At 44.8% G+C, this 13,436-nt stretch overlaps 1 protein-coding gene and 2 pseudogenes across 2 annotated transcripts in view; 2 read left to right on the top strand and 1 right to left on the bottom strand.

Moving 5' to 3' along the window:
• HUNK (hormonally up-regulated Neu-associated kinase) overlaps positions 1-13,436 on the bottom strand; it is a 98,385-nt gene that overhangs the window by 38,734 nt on the left and 46,215 nt on the right. For both annotated transcript variants that reach the window (XM_039857321.1, XM_039857322.1), the window contains exons 3-4: positions 9,507-9,562; positions 4,353-4,488 (exon numbers count right to left, since the gene is read on the bottom strand). In XM_039857321.1, the coding sequence (XP_039713255.1) occupies positions 4,353-4,488; positions 9,507-9,562 (192 nt within the window). The remainder of the gene's footprint in view (positions 1-4,352; positions 4,489-9,506; positions 9,563-13,436) is intronic.
• Positions 570-688, top strand: LOC120599191 (uncharacterized; annotated as a pseudogene).
• LOC120599188 (uncharacterized) lies at positions 13,188-13,304 on the top strand (annotated as a pseudogene).

The raw sequence follows: 13,436 nt of genomic DNA, 5'->3' as shown, positions 1-13,436 counted from the left end.
AGTATAACACAGTAGAAGCAGTAGAGAGTGACAAGCAGAGGCAGAATCTAGAGACAAATCATCTTGGTTAAATCCTGGCTCTATTTCACACCAGCTGTGTTACTTGGGCAAGCGCCTAAGGCTCTCCATGCCTCAGTTTCCTCATTTGTAAAGTGGGATAATGGAGCATTCCCTTGAAGGGTTGTTAGGTGAAGGAGATGAGCTCATACGTGTAAAGCTCTTAGAAGCCTACTCATCACTCAGTCAGAGGTTACGTGAGGGTTAACGAGGATTATTACAGGCGCAGGGCCTGACCAAGGCAGGTGTACTCACCTCTGTGCGTGTACCCAGAGCTCGGCACGGTGCCTGGCTTGACAAATATTTGCCGAACGAACAAATTTCTGATCAGCCATATGTTGCTCACGCAGTCTCCTTTTGTTTTTTAAGCTTTATCACAGCTTCTAAAAAGGGCCTAATTTATGCCGTCCCTGTGAATTAGGCGTGGCTCATGCAGCTTCATCCCCTGGGAATGTTCCAGGGACTCTGACACAGAGCTGCTCCAGGGAAACCTCGTTTATAAGAAAGAATAAGTCTACGGCCATGCCACCCTGAACATGCCCGATCTCATCTGATCTCGGAAGCTAAGCAGAGTCGGGCCTGTTTAGTACTTGGATGGGAGATCACTTAGGAAGACCAGGTGCTGTAGGTATTGTTTTTAAAAAAAGAAAGAAAGAATAAAACATGATCCTTCGTACCCGAGCAAAGGTGAGCATCTCCACCTCAACTCCCACCACGGGGCACCGAGACAGGGACCCGTAGGGCTGCAGTCTTCAGTCCACCTGGAGGTCCCACCTGGAGGTCCCACCTGGGCCTCCAGAGCTACACCGTCATAAACTAAAGAGGAATGTCTATATGGTGCATTAGCCTTTAGCAAAGGCTTTCGCGTATGTTAATTTAGAGCACCAGGACTAAGAATGAAGCCTGATGAGAGCTTTTTGGAAGACCTGCTGCTGCACATCACGTTCGTGGAAAAAAAATACAAGCAAGTGGAAGACAGCAAAGAAATATCCATGCAGCCAGGAGCAGCCCAACCACGCCATGCAGCCAGGGTGGAGGAGGCAAGCAAGAATCCGAACATCCTGGTCTTGTGTCATCTCCATCCTTCCTGCAGCTTCCCCTCCCCGCTCTCTCCCGATGCCACCGTTATTTCCAGGTGGACTCACGGCTTCTGGGTTAATGGATAGGGACACAGCAGGCGGCAATGGACAGATCCCTTTATTTTAATCTGAGTCCCCAAAACTGAGAAATGGAGTGTCTGCGGTCATTAATGTGGATCCTTCCCTATGTCAAGGGACTTGGCAGAGGGGCGGAAACAAAGCCGGAGCTTAACTGACCCTCAGACAGTGCTGCCTTTTGCAGCCTGTGCTTCTCCTGTCCCTCATGCTTCCCCACATGGGATGAATGCTTTGTTCCCATCTTACAATTAGCAGGAGGGGACAAGAGGCCTCGTGCTGCTTCGAGGTGCGAGTGCTCTCCCACAGCCCTGACAGCCACAGGGCTCCCTCCATCCACCAGCAGGTCCAGACTTGGAGGAGATGCGGCTTCTCCAGTTATGACTGGGAAGGTTCCCCTTCCACGGGCTGAGCCCCGTCACCATGACAACTGGTGGCACCGTATTGTTCCGTCCCCTTGAGAGCAAGACCTCAGGAGCAAGCTGACACCTGTCCTCCAAACTATTGTCTTCTCTTTCCGTTTGGTCACTATGTGTCCCCACCTCCTTCCCTGTCACCACAGTTACATGATGCCACTGAATCTCTCTGTCTTTCAGGCTCCCCATTCTCCACAGCTTTTTTGTGCGTGTGTGTACAAATTGTCCCTTACAAAGCTTTCCATTTAGTATAAATGAGTTCCTCAATTGTTAAGAAATGAAGGTGATTATACACTCAAACATTCATATTCAGCCACCCAATAAATATTTATTGAGAGAAATTATGTGCCAGACACTTATGAGAATTCTCAAGCATTGGAAGGGACCAAGAATAGATTTCACCTCGTGTAGTGACTGGTCCACCGGTAGTGGCTGCCTGCAGAGTGTGCTGAGAAGGATTCTGAGGCCGTCTTGGGCCCAATATAGAGTCTGTGATTAGCAATGCCGGCCAAACCACCCACAGTCCTCTGCCGCTGCTCCTGCTACCATTCCCACCCACTCTGTGTGGCCCCAGATGCCTTGGTGAGTCATTAGACACCACACCCCCTCCATCTGCAGTCTCAACCACACCTTCTGTCAAGAGGCAATGAAGTAACCAGGAGCTCAAGCTTCAGGGCAGAGCCCTGGGTGCAAAGCACAGCCTCACCACTTAACAGGCGGTGTGTGCCTCTGGCCACGCTAACCACTGAGCCTCCCTCCTGTGACCTGAGGCTCAGTGGGGATGATTAAGCTGCTGCTCGGGAAAGGAAGCTGATTCCCAACTAACTCATTTCACCCTCTGCTGACAAGCCGGTGTCCAAGGAGAGCTGGCCCTTTCTGAGATTTTGCAGAGAATTCTGTAGCCCCCAGACTCTCATTCTGGTTTCTGGTTCCTCTCAGTCTTCCACCAGAATTTCCAGAATTTCCCTTACTTCTAGGTCCTTGCACTGGTGACATTTGTCTGTTTGCTTGCGCTGCCAGTGATAGCCCCTGACCCTCTACATCTGTTCACCTGGATGACATGCCTCTCCCTTCCCCCTCCCTCCTCCCTCGTTTGTTTCCTTCCTTCCTTCCTCTCTAGCCCAGGCTCTGCGCCAAGTGCTGAGGAGTCCCTGGAACAAGACGATGGTCCCCGCCTCTCAGCCTGGAGTCCAAGGGGTTCCGGCAGGCGAGCAATGACCCTGTGACCGCAGGGTGAGGGCCAGGAGAGCAGAGGTCAGGGTACTTGAGGAGACACTGGAGGCCTCCAAGCCGGCCTGCAGGAGACAGAAGGGCTGCCCAGGGGAACCGGCCTCCAGCAAAACAAGGGGGAAAAGGAAAGGTACAGGACCAGGAAAAAGACTTCCCAGCTGAAGGAACTGTGCATGCAAGGGCAGGAATCTAGAGTGGGGAGGGCTGCATTCAAGGGACAGGAAACAGTGTAGAGTCAGCTCTAGAATGAATGGAGGTCAGGGCGAGGGACAATGGCTTCCAACGAGCCACCAAAGCCAAGCAAGGGCCACGTACACCATGTTCGAGATTCAGTACTTTATCTCAAGACCCCGGAGAAACAGCCTGATTCAGATCTCAGCTCCGCCACGCAGTGGCTCCCTGACCTTGAGAAAATTTATTAATTTTCCTTATGAACAGTTTCTCCTTTGATAAAACCGGGATAATAGAAAGTGACAGTTTCATTGGGTTACCATGAAAATTAAATGACATAGGGCCTGCCATTCACCAAGCACGCAGCAAACTTTAGCTTTTCTTCAACCTGGACAAGGGGTGTGTAGTCAAATGGACAGAAGTCGAAGAATTCCAAAAATGTGTTAGAACAACACACTTTTGGTTAGCCCCTCCCATCTCTGGCTCCTTTTTATTAATCGGGAGCCCACCCACTGTCCGTCTAAAGCCCATTTCCTCAACGTCAAGGAATTTAGTCCTTACCCCAGAATCCAGGACTCTTCATGGCCCCCCGTACTATTCACATATGATGATGAGAGGACCACGAGGGACCTGGATTCCGTGACCAAAGCCGCTGCAACAACCCCATGTCTCATTCCTTCAACTACTTATTGGGGAGTCGGACAATAAATCGATTAAGAAGCAAGAAAATGATGGGTGAGGAGACAGAGTCATGGGGGACCCTTTGGACAGGGCACTCCGAGATGGCCTCTGCAGTGGTGGCACTGGATTAAAACTTGACCGTGGGGATGGGTAAGCCATTTGGAGAGCTGTGAAATGGCATTCCTGGCAAAGGAGAGAGGTGAGCAAAAAGCCCAGAGATGGGAGAGGTGAAACCGAGGCCAGCGAGCCTGGGGAACCGCGAGCAGAGGGCGAGGGTAGGAGGTGGAGAGGCAGGAGAGGGGGCAGAGCGGGTCCTGCAGGGAGTAGGGCGTGGGCACCCAGGCTCAGTTTCTTGGGATGCTGATGGAAAGCCTGGGAGGATTTGAAGCAGGGGGAAGATATGAGTGATTCGAGAAACCAGACGTGAGATCTGTGAGGATAGGACTCCATTCTCTTATCTTGTCTTCCCAGCACCTAAATGAATTTTGGTAAAGCACTTTCTGGCAGTTTGTGGATATACACTGAATGTATATCCCAAAGCCTATAATATAATACATTCTCATCAAATACTCGAATGTTATTTCATAAGGGACAGCAGAGACAGCAGGAGGGAGCATTCGCTTTCATAAGCTCAATAACTCACATGGACCAGACGTCAATTTTGGGGCCATATTTCTTCCTGGCAAGAAGTTCGGGCGCGGCGTAGGCGGGGCTGCCACACTGCGTGCTGAACGGGTCCGAGTGGCCGAGGATGCCTGCGCAGTTGCTCAAACCGAAGTCTGCGAAGAGGGGAGGAGAAAACCAGCTCCGAATTAGAAAATTGTGGAAATGAAGAAGGAATAATAATAATAATAAAAAAAAAAAAGGCAGCAGGAAAGGAAACATTCTCTCAGGCTAACACATCGTTTAGCATCCAAAAGGAAAACCAGCAGCTGCAAACTATAACCCCTGGATATGAGCCTCAAGACACAAGGATGTCAGCTGGTGGTTCCTTGGCTTAACTGGAAACATTTTACATCAGGCCTCGCTATAAAATCCAGCTAGGGCTAAAAGAATGTTGAACCGAAACATGTTTATATCAAATCTTGGAAATGAGTCATCCAGGAAAAAGAGAGGCTTTGCTTTCTAGGACTGAGGCAGGAAGCGAGAACAAGCAGAGGGCCTTGGGGTCAGCGATCCAGCTTCCAAGTGGCCAAGCGGGGGGAAAAGCTGAAGGAAGACTGATTTTCTCTGGCTGATGTCAGCGACACCCCAAGTGACATGTGATCCCACCATTTAGAGTTGACTTTTTCAGCTGAATGTTTTCATCTCATGCGAGTCTTTTAAAAATGCTCCCAAATGCATGCAACATATGGTGATATGAAGAGGGGGGAAAAAAAAAAAAAAACACCCCCAGTGATTTAGACAACGCTGAATGTTGGCTGGAAAAATAATGCCAGAAAGATAGCAATAAGAATGAGGCTAAGTGACCTCATAGCATCTTTTCGTTCCGGATGATTAAGGCAATTGGGAAGAGAAAAGAAGAACCCAATGCATCTAAAGCACCTGGGCCCCAAAGTTCTGCCTTCGGGGCGGTGTTTGCTTTTGATCTTAAAGGCAGGTAATTACAGAGCCGTTTGTGTTCCGTCCTCATCTGATATATTCTCCAATCTTTTCTGAGCTGAGAATTAAGATCACGGTTCCTCCTTTGAATTTCGATGTAAATTTTATGGTTCTCGTTCTCCAACAGAAGACCGTCAGCCCACAGAGCCTGAAGGGGCTGCGGTCAGAGACCAGCTGCACGTCTTGAACGAAACCCTCGCGCTTTCTCAACCAGCCGGATTTGTATCTCATTCCGCAATTGCGTTTTCTCCTTGGCTCTAACGTGTGGCCACCTGCCAGATGAATGAGTACAGGGAAAGGCGTGGGAAAACTCAGGGAAGGAAGACACGGCACGGGGCTGTGAGTCCGGGGAGCGCCACTAAAACTCCTGACAAAGCGCTTTTCCGAACCCCATCTTGGCAGAGTTCTTCGAGGTTCTGAAAGTCACCCAAAGTCTCCACCTCGGGGTTGGAAACGAAGAATCAGAACCTACCATCGGGATCGGCAAACCAACCGGAAATTGCGTCCGCGCATGTCACACTCTTCCTTTGTTTTTACGATTCATTCTTTTTTTTCTCACAGCCTCCTTCTCCTCTCTTCCTTTGCTCCCTACTCTCCCACGGCCCGCCCTCGCCCAGTCCCCATTTCCTTATTCCAGTGACCCATAGGTCCCATGTCACGTGCCCAGGAAGGCCCCTCAGGAGCCCGCTCTGATTCCTATCTTAGGAAGTGATCTCTGTTGAAAAGGGTCTGAGGGGCCTCTGTGCTCAGGCTCCACCCAGTATCACTGAAGTGGGAGAAGGGGGCGTGTGTGAATATTTTTATAGGAAGAAAAATCACATTGCGCTTTAAATGAGATGGCCATTTAAACGCTTTGGGTTTGAAAATCAACCCAAAGAGATGTGAACGAAACAACGAATGCATCGGGAGCACCCGCTGTGGCGAAATGCAGAGACAGCGCCGTGGAATAAAGACTATATTATTTGGGGAAACATTTTAAGAGACGTGTGATAAGCAGTCAGGTTAGAGGCCCAATCTTCTAGGAGTCTCAGCAAACTGGTCTCTCTGGATTTCCGAGATTAAAGCAAAAGACACCATTTCGAATCTCCTTCCAGTAACAGCGCTTCCTCAGCTCCTGGACCTGGGTCTGTAAAGAAATGCTTGACAACAGACAGGGCGGGGCAAGCAAGATAAGAGGCCCGATCACCCCACACGGTTCCCAGGCAAGTTTGGGGATACCGTGGCTTGCCTTGTCTTAAGCACAGTTTCAAGACGACAAATTAGCAGACGGTTTGGGGAGTGGAAGAGATAAAATCTGCATTTTAAGTGATTTATGTTGACCCAGCCAAAAGAGTTTAATTTAAAATATATGTGTAGAAAGGTAACCAGTACGTTTCACATTCGTAATTGTAATCATTAAAATTTTATGCATATGCCTATAATTAAAGTTGTGAAATCAGAGAGAAGGTCCCAGTAACGTCACACAAGTTGGCCTCCATTTGATTTGGTAAATACGTAAGCCGACGATTACTCAATTTTCTGAGAGCAGCAAAATGAATCTCAAAAACACCCAACTGAAAGTTGCTTTGGAAAACTGAAGTACAATATTGTTCTAAGTTGGCGGCTCTGACATTTTAAGATGATACTGAACTATCAAACATCAGACCGCTTTGTTTTTGAAGGGGAAAGTCCTGATTAAATCAAATCTTAGTCCGGGTTAATTCTAGTTCATTGGAAACATGGCTTACATGACTTCAGTAAAGTTATTATTTCAAAGAAAGAGAAACTATTAAGAAGAAATGGTAATAACGATAATCAACCTTTGAAAAACAATTAGGTGAAACTCCTTTGAAGGAAACTTTCAAAGGGCTTTCAAGTTTGCGAAAAGACCATCGCGGAGACATCTGATCCAAATTGCCCAACCCAGGTACAGGAAAACCCAGAAGACACTGGGCCTTTCATCCCTCCAGAATCTTCCCTTCCCTCCTCAGCCTATCCCATCTATGAAAAAATGAAGAAATCCAGATTCTGCTGAACAAAAAGCAATTTCCAGTTGCCCTGTGGGGTGGTATGACGTCCCCTTTGATTATGGGTACGAGTTAAGGCTCTTTGGTTTTGCCTGGTCATGACAGAATTGAACGCCACGTGAAAACTTCTAATCAAAGGAAATCTAATTATCAGAGCCTCCTTTCTAGCAATTTGGGGAATTCTGGTTCCTGAGAGGCCCATTTGGGCCCAAAGAGCTGAAATGTCCATTTGGGAGCCAAGCTGAGAGGTGATGACTCTTAAGCATTTGAATAAAATGGCTCCCAGTACCCAAAGAACCAGCATCCCACTCACGCCTAGGGGAACAGGGGCTCTAATCTAGGTACATTCATTCTTCATCTTATTTGTGCAGGTTTTGTTATGGGGCCCATCTGTAAGCTACTTATAAATACAGCCACCATTTACAGTGATTGGTTCCTCCAGAATCTTCTGAGCAAAGTTCTAACCAATAAAAGGTCTGTGCTGTTCAACACTGTTTATTCTAGTTTTCTAAATGGTCATCTAGGGCTATTCCTTGGAGAGAGAGAAGAGAGGATAGGTGCAGAGGCAGAAAAAAAGGCAAAAGGGAAGGAAAGAAACAGTATGGACAGTGCAGCATTGGGATATGGAAACCACCCACCAGCAGACTGCACTGAGCTAGAGTTACCAGCCTCAATCTAGATGATGCACGGAAGTGAACTATTCTAACTTTTGCTGTAACACACATCTGGCCTTCACACAGCCTGTTCACTTGCAATCTCTGCTGCTGTTAGGGCAACCCTGTCCCCATCACCTGCACGTTTTCCGAAGACAAGTTACAGGTCAGCCTGCTAAGGAACCTAAAACAGCCTCCTTTCCTCCATTCCTCTCCCCTGATGGAGACGTGCCTTGGTTTAACGCCACTGATCCCAGAAACGAGGACCAGAAAGACATCCTGCAGGTATTTCATCATCTGCCTTGTTTAATGCTGCCATATTTGGCCCACAGGACAACCAAAATGCAAGAGCAAAACAATTTGATAAAAAGAAAATTCTTTGAATTGTCCAAGAATCTTCTAAAACTACATTCTCTAAAATCTTTTAAGAAAAAAAAATTGGTTCCCTCTTCATTTTTAGTCTTCTAGTCACGAGTATATTCATCAGCACCTGTCAATGGTGCTTCATCACCCAGCCGAGGGGTCTGGAGTCCCCAAAGCCTCCTGCCTGATACTGTGTTGGGAGCCAACTGTGAGTCCAAAGCATCTAACTGGATATTGGAATGGTATGTTTTAGAAAGTCCTGAGATAGTTTTCGGCATTTGCCAAACAAAATTTCCTTCTTGAGTACAAAAGCTAAATTCACAAAGTTCTCTTGCCCCTTCTATCCCCTAACAGAAAGTCTTTTCCAAGCCATCGAGGTGGAAGAAATTACTTGCACCTGAGGTGGGAAAAGAAAGGAAAGAGAGGAGTGAAAGACGGTGCTAACATCTGGGTGTAAAAATGGTGCCCTGGAAATTTTCATACAGGCAAACAAAAATGGAAGTCATCTAGAGAATGAACCACGAAGTGAATTCACTTATGGACTCTGAACTGTGAACCAATTATGACTCACTGTCTCCTGGAACCTCCTTCTGATTGTACAGACCTCTAACTTATCCCTCTGTGGGGATGTCTCTCTGCACAACCACCGTTGTATGATTGGGCTCGGATAGATTATATTAAAAGTGAAGGTAAATTGTGTTCCCCATTATTTCAGTGTCCCAACATTCATTGAAAAGTGAAATAAGATTTGGCTGAGCTAAGGGCAGCACTTCTGAACCAAACTATTTTCTACTATTTTTTGAGAAGTTTTATGGTTAATCCAAATAAAAATAACCCCTATAAAAGTCAAGATCCATCTGGATTTATGGAGAAGCTGAAGCTTGAATAATACAAAGGACATGTAACCATCATTTTATGGTTACTTCATAGCATTTACCTTTCTAATTATGATTAAATTATTATTAAAATTAATTTTCATTTTCAAAATCATTATTAAATATTGGAGGTAAAAAGAAGTGATCTAGAAGCATTGTCTGGGGATTAAAAAATAGACCAGGAATAACTTTCTAAGTCAATCCAGAAATACATAACTAAAAATTGACAACACAACATTTAAAGAATAATCTTGCTTTAAAACAAACAAAAACAGTCAGGGAAAAAAAAAAGTCATACCAATCAGCTTGATATTATTGTCTTCATCTAGTAGCAAATTTTCTATCTTCAAGTCTCTGAAATAAACAAAACCACACAACATTTCAGATAGGCATTTGAAGTAGTGAGATAACATTTTGCTTCTGAAGGAAAACGACCTGTTTTTGAGCCACTCTGAACCAACCCAGAAAGCTTTCTGCTAAAAATGTGCACAATCAGTAAGTAAATATTTATAAAACATGATACAGTTAATTGCTGCAGATGAAAACAGCTAGAGGATTTCAGAGAGGACAAAGATCTCTGAGGGCAGAACAGATCACGAGAAGTTTCAGGAAGAAATGAGACCAAAGCTGAAACCTAGAATCACTTAGGAGACAGTGGAAGGCATCGTCAGGACGGGCGCTGCCTGAACTGTCAAGGAAACACAAATGTGAGACGGTGGGAGACACCAGCCAGAGGAAGAAACAGACTTGGGGCAGCAGCTTAAAAACAATTGAACACAGATATAATTTGTTAGCCCTACAGCCTCTGTGCATGGAGTCTCAATGTCATCCACAAATTGGCAGGCGATAACAAATTAATCTTTTTAGCACGTAGATATTATGGTGGGCAGAAAAATGGAGCCCAAATAAGTCAGTGTCATAATCCCTGATATTACACCTGACCATATATCAGCCTTACAGGATCACAGGGAATTAAGTTTGTAGATGGGATGAAGATTGCTAATCAGATAAGGAGGGTCTTCGGTCATCGATACTGAGGCGATGGGAGGTGGGAAGGAGAAACACATGAGGGTCATGCTGAGTGTGAGGGGCCTGCGGAATCCGTGCTGAGGACTATATGATACTTGAGCAAAGATAATATGCCTGCCTGGCTTACCACTGGACTCCCAGTACCTTTGCACATCCCAGGTACTCAGCAAATGCCAATGAATCTACAATACCAAAGAGATTGTTTTGGATTTCAGAAGAAAAAAAAAATGTAGGCAAAAACACATATTGAGTCATCAAAACCATCAACATCCAGAAGCATCTTAAGTTGTAGCCTGCCAACTCAGATACGCCATGAATAGTAAAATGTAAGAATATTCTTCCTTTCCACACACACACACACACAAATGCTCTTTTCCACTGTTGGGAAACAGCATTCTTGGTCTAGCTTTTACTTTTTCGTTTTTGAATAGAGACATGGGCAGAAGAATTCTTTTTTTTTCCTCTTATCTCTCTGTTGTAAGGAATAGAACAGCGTGAGCATGATAAACCAAAATGGCAACTAATAACATCACGTCAAAGTCTCGAGACAAAAGGAAGCAGTTGCTAGAACTGTGGTAAACGGGGAAGCAATGTCCCATTTAACAGAGACAGTCACTCACAGCTCTGTCCCAGCACTGCCAGCTCATCCTTTTTCTAAGAGAAGCTAGAAATCTGGACTTGACCCCAATTTTTAAATGTTGGCAACCAATTCGCATTTAAAACAACAATAACATACCACACTGAGTACGCTGACCTTGCAGGCAAGATATGGCCTGTAGACTCCCAACTTTCAAACTCGAGTGGAAGCTAAGCCTTGAAAAAGGACATGAGATTGCCCAGGGAGAGGGCACAGAATGAGGGGGAAAGGTCCAGGACAACACGCTGGGGAGCAGACTGGGAAGGAACCATGAGGGAAGCCGTTGTCACAGGAACCACGAAGGGCAGCAGGTCAAAATGGGAGGAAGGGTCAAGGGGTCAAGTGCAGAAAAAAGGTGAGCTCTAAAAAGTGTCCAATGGATTTCAGAATTGGAAGGTAGATGGTTACTTTAAGGCTGGAGAATTGAGAAAAGGGAGATAGATCTATGTTGAACCCTGCAGCTAAGAAATAAAGATAGTCCCCAATCCAAACACACCAACCAATGAAGGGAAGAATTCTATACCTTCACTTCGACTCAGATGAATCAAACAATGCACAGAATCTGTTAAAACTATGACAACCTTTAAAAGGGATCACATATGTCCAAACGCAGGGTGACCCCAAATATTAGATGACCCTCCCCACTTTTCCAATGGGAAGATGGTGCCCTCTTATTTAAGAGCTTATACTACGATGTTAATATAAATAATTTTAGAAATATTGTTCTCACGCCCTCATATTTTATGAAACAATTTTATTAAAACTTGTCACAAGCAGGACCAGGATGACAGAGTCATGGTAGGGTGTCTCCAGTGTAACAAGATCTTCAAGTTGACTGGAAGTTTAAAAAAAAAGCTTTTCGAATCTGTGTATCATGCACTTGCTGGGACTCTTACCCAAGCCACTTAAATAATTAGTGCCCATTAAAAATCTCTACAAGTGAACCACTCATTGAATTGTTTTTAGGGTGGTCTCACAAACCATGGCAATTTTGAGGTCATGTCCCTACGGGTTATTATGAAAGCCACAAAAAATGTCTTTCTTTCCTTCCTACTGGTTTCCTCAGGAGACTTCTAAAAGCACCCAAAGTCATCAGTGAGTCAATATGAAAGACTTTGCAAGGACATTATAAGGTACTTCCTCTTAAGATACTTAGGACATGATCTAATCCTGACCTTATATTCAAGCATATATGGTAATTCCAAAACACACACATGCGCACGCAAGAGTGTGCCAGCAATAGCCCAAACTGTGATTCTGTGAAAACTGATTATAACTCAGCAGCACTATTTCAATCTAAAGGAAGGCCAGTTTGTTTCCAGCAAAATTAAAACTCTTTCACTGGGAAGAATGGAAGCCATGCCAAGGCATTAAAAAAGAAATTTGGTTCAGAACAAATACTACGGAGAAAAACAGCTTTTAAAAAAGTGAGGTAAAAGAAAACAATTGCCAAGAATAATAAAGCGAGGTTGGATAGTTCTGGGGCCACAAAAGCCTAGAGAACACCATAGTGATTAGAAGAACGATATAAATAGAAGACTAAAAATAAGAGAAAATGCAAAAGAAACAAATACTTTTAAAAATCGGGGAAATGTCATAAAACCAAGGGAGGAGTATAAAACTATAATTATTAGACAAAATGAAAAAAATTAAATCCTTTAAAAGTCACTATCTTCCCACCCACTGGATCCCATAATAACCCACCTTACGGAAAAAGCTCAGAGCAAACCTGATTAACCAGGGTTTTTACGCATATGTCACCTTTCTGTCAAGGTTTTTGAAAGATGTCAACGATAACCAATCTAACTGCCTAAAGGTACCATGACTAGTGAGTGGAAAGGTGAGCCGCAGTGGCATCCGGCCAGATCGGTGTACCCACCCTACCCAAATGAAAGGAACCTCCGACCTCTTTCGGCTTCGATTATTTCTACCTCCTGCTTTGTCTTTTGAAACGTATCTAGGAAAACAGGCACAAAAATCATATTTTTTAAAGTAGCTTTTGCCTATTTACCCAGACGAGTTGAAAATTTATGGACACGGATGTGTAGAGCAACTTCATTCATAACTGCCAAAATTTAGAAGCAACCAAGATGTCCTTCGATGGGTGAATGGATACCAAACTTTGGTACATCTGGGGAGCGGAATATTATTCAGCGATAAGAAGAAATGAGCTATCGAATCATGAAAAGCCACAGAGAAATCTTAAACACGTTTCTAAGTGAAAGAAGTTAGTCTGAAAAGGTGAAGTACTGTGTTCCAATTGCATGACCTTCTGGAAAAGGCAAACCTATAAAGACATTAAAAAGATCAGTGGTCTATGGTCATGCTACCCTGAACAAGCCCGATCTCATCTGATCTGGGAAGCTAAGCAGGGTCAGGCCTGGTTAATACTAGGATGGAGACCACTAGGAAGACAAGGTGCTGTAGGCATTAAGAAAATTAAAAAGTAAGGGATTGTAAGCTGACAAGGTCCTTGCAATCTGTGAAAGAAAAGAAAAGAAAAGAAAAGAAAAGAAAAGAAAAGAAAAGAAAGAAAGAAAGAAAGAAAGAAAGAAAGAGAAA

This window comes from Pteropus medius, unplaced genomic scaffold, assembly GCF_902729225.1.
Source record: "Pteropus medius unplaced genomic scaffold, Ma_sr-lr_union100, whole genome shotgun sequence".
Classification (NCBI taxonomy): domain Eukaryota; kingdom Metazoa; phylum Chordata; class Mammalia; order Chiroptera; family Pteropodidae; genus Pteropus; species Pteropus medius.
This window is presented reverse-complemented; position numbering and strand designations above follow the sequence as displayed.